The sequence below is a fragment of the Setaria viridis genome, chromosome 5 (assembly GCF_005286985.2).
Source record: "Setaria viridis chromosome 5, Setaria_viridis_v4.0, whole genome shotgun sequence".
NCBI lineage: Eukaryota > Viridiplantae > Streptophyta > Magnoliopsida > Poales > Poaceae > Setaria > Setaria viridis.
The window spans coordinates 34989100-34997829 of record NC_048267.2 but is presented as its reverse complement, the minus strand read 5'-3'; the positions used below and the strand labels follow the sequence as shown (position 1 = coordinate 34997829).

Sequence of the window (8730 nt, the reverse complement as noted above, 5' to 3'; positions counted from 1 at the left end):
CCCTTCCAGCGGCCATGGGTTGCCATAGGCAGATCTCCAATTGATGATATCTTTCTCTTGGAGGAGGTTGGCGGCTACCAGCGCCTTGATGTCTTCCTCCTGCAGTGACGATTGTTTCAAGGCACATGCAGGGGTCGACGACGCAGTTTGATTCGTCTTCCCATACTTGGGTGCCGGTAGTTGAACCACCTTCTTCTTCCTGCCTTCCACCGCCTTGGCTATAGCTGCTTTCTTCCCCATCCTTGTTGCCACGAGTGTCTTCCTTCGCATATGCTCGGTGGCTGAGTGGTGGGGGATGGCGGCGCTAGTGCTCGAGGATCGAGCAACGGCGACGCTAGGGCTACAGTGCGGAAGTTGAAAGAGCAGATGGCAAAGGTAAAATGGATGGAATGTTTTCCTCTGTTATTTATAACTGTAGTGCAGTAACAACAACAGGAATAAAGAAATATTCAGGTTTAATGGACCGGAAGATTACGCACCTAATTGGCAGTTATTTTCGGAAGAGATAAGGTTACTGTTCAGAGACGGTCACATTGACCAAAGGTTGACCCTTATACCCACCAAACTAGTCGTGTAACGGCTCGGGGGCTGTATGCCACGTGCCTATCAACAAAAAGTTTTTTCTCTAGGTTTTGATGGGAAAATGGTGCAAATTATAGATTGACTCTCAACCTGATTCTTCGATTCAACCTAAGGCTCAGGGGCTACTCCATATAGAGTGCGACTTTCGTGGCACTTCCATATAAAAATTTAATATTGAAGGATTCAAGACCAAGTTAAATGAGGCTTGAGTATATTCTAGCCGCATGCCAGTGTTCGTGTACGTTTGAAGACTCAACCTGATGAAGTACTCAAAGAGAACCAAAACTAGACGATGAGGTCTACAAAAGTACTCGGAACTACTACAATTTGACTAAAAAGTACTCGGAGGCTTTTCATACATACATCTATGGATCCACCAAAAAGTTTGGACAGTCCTAGGTACAGTGCTGGACATCGAGACGTGTCTGACATGGAGGCTACGGTGCAGGACAGCGTAGTCTATGTGGCAGGACAGTAACTAGTCAAGGATAAGAAAAACTACCCGTAGTAATTAGAGTAAGCCTCGCCTAGTCGAATCCGATTAGTATTTTTATAAATCAACCGACCTGTAACCCTACCCCCCGAAATATAAGGATAGGCAGAGACCCCTGCAAAGCAATTTAATCCAACCAACACACTGGACGTAGGGTATTGTGCAATCTAGCGGCCCGAACCTATCTAAATCGTGTGTCTAAGTTCACCTTCAAGTTCTTAATCTCGACAAACCCCACAAACCAATCTCTACTTCGGGCACCCCCGTCGGTAGGTTGCCAGGTCTAAACACCAACACTCATGCACGCACCCCCTATCTCTAGTCAACTATAAATCTGAATGCCCATGTCGAGTTGGTCAGAGCAACTTAAACCCAGAGAAACAGGTTTCTACATAACAAACCTAATTAGTTACACTCAATTCACTGCATCATGTTTTCCGACCTTATCTGTTAATCACTTCATGTTGGACATCACATCTATAAAATGTTGCTCATCATGGTCTCTTCTTAGAGACTCTCTAGCTGATGAGGCATGATAATTAAAGCAAATCAAGATAGGGCCCATAAGCTAGGCTTCATACTATTTGTAATAAAAAAAACTGGACCGGGTCACCGATTAGATCAGAAAAACCACGAACTACTAACCTTATCGGTTTGGTTTTAGCAAAAGATCGGTTTAGTAAAAAATCGGAACTAAAACGGCATATTCTAGGGCTTCCACAGGCTTCCACAAGCCAGATAGTTATACAACTTAGGTCCAGTAAAAGTCCATCAACCTCCTCTTCTTCTCCCTCCTAGAATTTCAACATTTTATAGAAATAGATTCAACATTTTTCAAACAATAGTTCAAAATTTTAAAATAGTGAATTCAATATTTTTTAAACAATACTACATTCAACATTTTTCAATGCTTATTTCAACATCTTAGCAAAATGAATTCAACATTTTTCAACATAAAGATCAACATTTCGAGAGAGAAATCTTCAACAACAACAATGGAGCTAGCGGCGCATGGGGGTAGGTCGCCAGCGTGCGGTGGCGATGGGAGAGGCTGCCAAGACGCACGTAGGGGCGGCGGCGGTGCCCAGGGGCAGTGGCGAGGCCGAGGCGTGTCGGCTAAGCCGCGCACAGGGGTGGCGGCGGTGCCCAGCGACGTGCCGGTCGAGCCACGGGGATGGCGACAGCGGCAAAGCCTTACAGTGCGGGGAGGCGGCGTGTGTGGTGGAGGCAGTGGTGGGGAAGAAAAATTAAGGTTAGAGTTAATGATTGTTGTACGAATCTCAAGTCACCAGAAGCCGTATAAGTAACTGGCTTCTGGAAGCCAGATAGGATTGTTGGGCTGAAAGTTGGCCCAATGAAACTGCTACGAGGCCCGCACTGAAAAACTCAACGAAAATGAGAAGCATCAGTTGGAGCAATCGGTCCAAAGACATTTCAACTTTTGAAAGAGTCAGGACGGTACCATTTTCTGAACTTTGAGCTCGCAACGATTGCTCTCAGAAGGAAAACTGTACAAGAAGAAACAGTGAAGCTGCGGCCAAGAGAATATTATGCGACGAGAAGCTGTGGCTGAGACCTGATTTTTTGGTTGACCTGCGCCTGCGTCGTGGGGCGGCGACTATGCGAATGAAGGGAACCGACTGATAAGCTAGGGACCATCCGTGTGAAGGATCTAAAATAGGACATCCCTTTGCATGCAAACCCAAGCATCGCCGCCTCCTTTGCTGGTGGCAAGAGCAACAGCTAACGAAATCCATGCGTGCATGCATTCAGCCAACGGCCGTCATGCATCACCACATTCCATGGGAGAGGCTGACTTTTGGGCACCTTTGATTTTGGAATAGCTAGCTAGATGCGCTAGCTCTTGGACCTACAGTCAAGGAACTGCAACATTATCCACATTCAGGTGTGCCGGCTTGCAATGCACACCCAATCCACATGCCTGCTGGGTGTGCAGCGTGTGAGCCCAGCTTCCCCAACCAAGCAAGCCGTGATGCATGCATCTTCCATGCAAGACCGAAATCATTTGTGCCAGGAACGGAATCTACCTGACAGCGATTTGCCCCTGCCCACCTATAAAATCGCGGCATCTTCTGATCCAGGCCTTACCATACTTTGTAAAGGTGCCCATGCTTACGATGGCTTGTCTGGCGAGAAGCCTTGCGGTCTGCCTGCCCCTCGTGGTCCTCGCCGCCGTGGTCTGCCTGCCATCACGCGGTGACGCCATGGGCCTGCCCCAGCCTCCGCCGGACCTCAACTTCACCATCGCCGTCGAGGGCGTCGTCTGGTGCAAGACCTGCCGGTACGCCGGCTACGTCCGCTCCATGGACGCGTCGCCCCTCCCGAGTACGTTGCTGTCATCATTCCTCGTGCGCTCAGATCATCTGCCTGCCAGCTGCCACTGCCACAGCTGACCGTTTTATGCATAAATCAATAATCTATAATGCAGATGCCACGGCGCTGCTGCGGTGCCGGCGCGACGGCGACCCGCGGGCGCTGTCCGTGTCGAACACCACGGACGCCGACGGCTGCTTCCTGATCCAGGCGGACTGGCAGTCGGCGCCCTTCAAGAGCAAGGACTGCAAGGTGTACGTGCAGCGGTCGCCGGCGGCAGGGTGCGCCGTGCCCGTCAAGCCCGCTGCCAAGAAGGGGGCGCCGCTCAAGTTCCGCAGGTTCGTGCCGCTCCCCGACGAGCTGCAGGCGCGCTACACGGCGGGCAACTTCACGTTCGCGCCGGAGGAACCCGCCAAGTGCTAGCTACTGCTACCTGATCGAGTAGCTGACTCTGGACGTCCAACTGTCGGAATAAATCAAATACTATGTGTTTGCAGGGAATGATTGACAATGTAACACCAATCCGGCCAAGCGAAAACTTTCATATGTATATTTTTGACAGCCCTATATGGGTCTCCTTTTTTCTAACAAAAAGGATGAACAGAACGAACGTTGGCCGCACAGGGTTTACAAGTTTTGCAAGCTCTAGCTCTTAAATTTTTTTTTCTTGCATCTAGGGTGCAAGCTGCTGATCCTAGCATTCTGGCTAGATCCATGGTGCAGCTGTAATATATGCGTCGTGCTGTGTTCTGTGTTCACTGGCTCTTTGTTTGAGTTGAGTGGTGTATTGGAGTTGTGCGAGAAATGTTGATATCATAGTTCAACTGGTCGGTATTTCCTTCTTATTGGTCGTATTGCCCAATCCAGACTTCATTTTTACAATAAATTCTCCTGCCTGATTTCTTAAGAGAAAAATGGACATCGGACAGACTGATGAGCAAGGTTATCAGGATTCTGATCCAAATCTTAGGATTTTACGATGCTACGATCCTGCCAAAGTAAAATGATCCTTTCCAACCTAATATCTTAATTGTACCCTGTAATTATCTTGGTAGCGATCCTACGATTCCATGGAATGCTATATTTAATTTCATAAATATGAACTATTAGCTCCAGAGTGTGGTTTTTTTACTTCTATCACTTCATGACATTATTATTGCACTATTTTTTTTACAGAATGACAACATATAATTGGCAAATATATTTTTATATAATATAAACTTTAAATGAAAAATTTTAAAAATCCACGATCCCATACAACGATCCGATCATATTTGGAGAAAAACAATCCTACCTGGTGAAAACCTTGGCGATGAGTCATACTCCCCCGCCATTCAAAAAGTACAATAATTTAATTTTGTTCTAAATCAAACTATATTAACTTTTACTAGAGAAAAATATCAACACTTATCATGATAAATCTACTAATACTTATCCGATCTCATAAGTTGCTGTACTTTTTTATATAAATTTAACCAAACTTTAAATAATTTAACTTAAGATAAAAGTAAAATAATATATTTTTTTATGACGAAGAGAGTAAATTCTAAGAAGGTATATATCCACACGCACTCGATTGTTTTGCATACCACATTAGGGTCACATGAGCCAGGTCATGGGCACACGAATTTACATAAAGAAGGGCTAAAAATACCAAACTATCATTTACCTGTACATCAAATCCACTTGGGCCATATGTTGCTGGGCTCATGGGCTGTTACGGTCCTTGAAATCATTTGACATGTCCTTGTATTTCAAGGATCATATCGCTTGGGACCGTAATCACTGGAAAATTTATGTTTCTCGCCTGTCTTAAAAAGTTGAGCTCCACCCTTCGCTGAAGGATCTGGATTTATCCAGGCTGTGCGATAGGAGCACTAAGCAAGATTGGCATGCAGGTGTTAACAACTAAGCTAACAAAGGTTCCAAGGGATTGAGTGCATCAGTATGCATATGTGTATGTGACGACTCCTCATCTTTTTTCTTTCCGGATGCGACGACTGAGTTGTGGCTGAAATTTGATTTCTGGGTTTGACTTGCGCGCCTGCGTCGTGGGGCGGCGATTGTGTGATCAAGGCAGCTAGGTCATCATGAGCTAGCGATCCTCAATGCAACAAGACATCCTTTTGCATGCAAATCGAAGGAAGCATCGCCGCCCCTTTGCTGCTAGCACGAGCAAGAGCTGAATCCATGCGTGCATCGCCGAGCGTACGGCCACAGGTAGAAGAGAGACCTTCCATCCAGCGTTTTAGTTCCGGTTGTTTATTTTTGACTTGGGACTAAAGGACCTTTAGTCCTGGATCAAATTCCCACCACCAACGGCCACCTCTGGCTGACTCTTTAATCCCGTTTGTAACGGCTAGTGGAACGAGAAAATCTGGTAGGGCATTTTGTCCTGGTTGGAAAACACCAACCGGGACTAAAAGCCCCCCCTTTAGTCCTGGTTGTTAATTCCAACTGGGACTAAAGGAGGGGATCTTTAGTCCCGGTTGGTGGCTCCAACTGAGGCTAAAATGCCCCTTTCCACGTGGCCCCCTCTCTCCCCACCTTATCTTCTCCTCTTCTCCCTTATCTCGCGCAGGCAGTGCTCTTCTCCTCATCTCCCTTTCTTCTAGGTGGGCGGGCGGGCTGTCGGATTTATTAGCCCAACATTCCAATAGGGGATTACCAAGTGGTTGATTTGTAGGCAGGAAGGATTGCGAAACTAAGAACTCGAAGGTAATCACAAGAACACGAGGGTTTAGATAGGTTTGGACCTCCGGAGAGTAATAACTTACATCTTGTATTCTGGTGGTTTGTATTGCTTTACAGATTGGATTGAGATGCCCTCAGGAGGCGCCCTAGGCCGCCTTATATAGGCTGACGACCTAGGGTGACAAGTCGGATTGAATCTGATCTACTTGGTTGTTGCATGGAAGGTAATCTGAATCGAATTACCATACGCATCCCATAATATCCGGGCTGATTTGAATTGCCTGACTTTCTTAACTTGTGCTCCAAGAAACTTCACGTCCTTGGCCCGCACGTTTTGGTCGGGTGAGCCCACCTATCAGGACCGGCCATTATCCTAGTCGGTGAGGACCCATGGTGTACCCATATCCCTCACAGGACTCTGGCTCGGGCGGCCGGGTGGCCGGCGCGGGGCTGGCGCGGGTGGTGCGGCACGAGCCAACGCGGGTGGCTGGCACTTTTTTTTATTTTTTTAATTGGTTTTACCAACCATGACTAAAAGGGGTCTCTAGTTCCGGTAAAGGACCCATGACTAAAGAGTTAGTCCCAAGTAGTTAGTCCCAGTTGGTTTTCGGGAGCTATAAGACTTGCCAACCAGAACTAAAGATCAGTTGGGCACGTTTCAGGCCAGATTGCCATTTTGGTTCTCAGGGAGCTAACAAAACTTGTAGAAGAATTCAAAGTCTCTTGCTGTGGATGCCTTTTTTTTTTATCAGCTAGAGTTAAGCAAGTACGGCATTACCGCATTATCCACTTGGTAGCTAGTATAAAGTGCACGAGGAGCAATCACGGATATGCATTTCGCTTGCAACGCACCCCCAAGCATCTGACTGACTGTATCTGAGTCCGAGCCAGCCGGAATCTGCTCTCTGACTCAAAGTGCTCCTAGGCTACAAATTGCGCGGCCTGATCTGGGGCTTGCTACGATCGCTACAATACCATAGCATTCTCTTAAGACATCAGTTATAGTAATGGCGCCTATAAGCCTCGTCCTAGGCTGCGGCCTCGCCCTTGTGATCTTCGCCGTGGGGTGCCTGCCGTCCCGCGTGTCGGCCATGGGCCTGCCCCGGCCGCAACCGAACCTCAACTTCACCATCGGCGTCGAGGGCGTCGTCTGGTGCAAGGGCTGCCGGTACCGCGGCTACATCCAGTCCAGGGACGCCTCGCCTCTCCGGAGTACGTCCCTTCCTTCCTTCCTTCTCCGATCGTCGCCCGCGCCGCGCTCATCAATTTCCAGCCATTTTCCGCGCTCTTACTGAGAACGAGTATAATGCATGCAGACGCGTCGGCGCTGCTGCGGTGCCGGCACGGCCGCCGCCGAGCGCTGTCGGTGTGGGGCGCCACGAACTCGCGCGGCTACTTCCTGATCGAGACGGGGGCGCAGGCGGCGCCCTTCACCAGCAAGGACTGCAGGGTGTACGTGCCGCGGTCACCGGCGCGCGGGTGCCGGGTGGACGTCAGCCCCGGCCGGAACAGGGGGTTGCCGCTCAGGTTCCGCCGGTTCGTGACGCGACCCGACGGGCTGCAGGGGCGCTACGTCGCCGGCAGCTTCACGTTCGCGCCGCAGGACCGGTCCAAGTGCTGACCCGGTCAACTGGACCCTCGCACACTACTTCGACTCGTGGGGCTGTAAATTAATAAGGCCGTGAAGCCGAACCCACCGTATCTGTGTGCTTCGTTCGTGTTGTTGCAATGTTGCTCCATGTTCGATCAGCTCGGCGCTGTTCAGGAAAGCACCGGACCGTACTGCATCAGTGCATCACACAACACACGTCTGCCGGGGGTGGAATACTACAACTCTATTGGTCAGCGTGGAAGCCCAGTTTTCAATGGGCCGCTTCTACCTCTTTGTGCGCCATCTCGGTCCAAACGGAGGCGCGGCCGAACGGGGTCAACTTGCCGCGGCGCCTATTCCGGGCGGGGGATGCCGCACACACCACAACAACTTTCTCTCCTCTCTGGGCCGCGTCGTACCGTACGCCACCCAGCCCACGGGCTGGCAAGCCGCGCAGCTCGGGCCCGCGTGTTCGTCCCTCACCTACCACACCCACACCACACCACCCACTCCTCGTGGGTCCAAGCCAGGAATTCCTATCCATCTCCGGGAAGAACTTTATTCAACACATCTTCTAATGTTTAAGATTCGTGCGAAGTACAATCAACTGACGACATTGAAGTGGGTGGGAGCATAAAAGCAGTTTGGATCTTTCGGATGCAGATGTGGACAAGTGTCAGCATGCATGGGTGGTTCTTGTGCGTAGTGGTGGATGTGTGAGAGTCCTTTTAGATTCAAAACTTTAATCTCATTTATCTCTCGACCGTAAATGAGTTTTAAATTTTGTTTGAACCATGATGCTATTTAGAATTTATGCAACAAAATAAGATCCAACATGAATATATTTTATTTTAAAAAAAATCAATATTTCAAATGCACTCTTCAACATTTGAATATAGATGCTCAACATTTTGAATATACAGTTTCAATATTTTTTTGCATAAAATGTTGAACTACTTTGTGAAAGGGCCTCTAGTCCATATTCTCCTTATGACGGTCCCACTCATCGTTGACTTGATTAATCACCACTAGTGAG

General features: G+C 48.6%; 2 protein-coding genes across 2 annotated transcripts; both read left to right on the top strand.

Annotated features, from left to right (window-relative positions):
* The first annotated feature begins 3035 nt into the window (after window positions 1-3035).
* On the top strand, window positions 3036-4271 carry LOC117858762 (non-classical arabinogalactan protein 30). Its single transcript, XM_034741889.2, has 2 exons — window positions 3036-3421; window positions 3525-4271. The coding sequence occupies exons 1-2, from the start codon at window positions 3073-3075 to the stop codon at window positions 3830-3832; spliced, it is 657 nt and encodes a 218-aa protein (XP_034597780.1). The 5' UTR covers window positions 3036-3072; the 3' UTR covers window positions 3833-4271.
* A 2684-nt stretch (window positions 4272-6955) lies between these two features.
* LOC117858837 (non-classical arabinogalactan protein 31) lies at window positions 6956-8455 on the top strand. The gene is made up of 2 exons (XM_034741975.2): window positions 6956-7315; window positions 7420-8455. The coding sequence occupies exons 1-2, from the start codon at window positions 7111-7113 to the stop codon at window positions 7722-7724; spliced, it is 510 nt and encodes a 169-aa protein (XP_034597866.1). The 5' UTR covers window positions 6956-7110; the 3' UTR covers window positions 7725-8455.
* The last annotated feature ends 275 nt before the right edge of the window (window positions 8456-8730 follow it).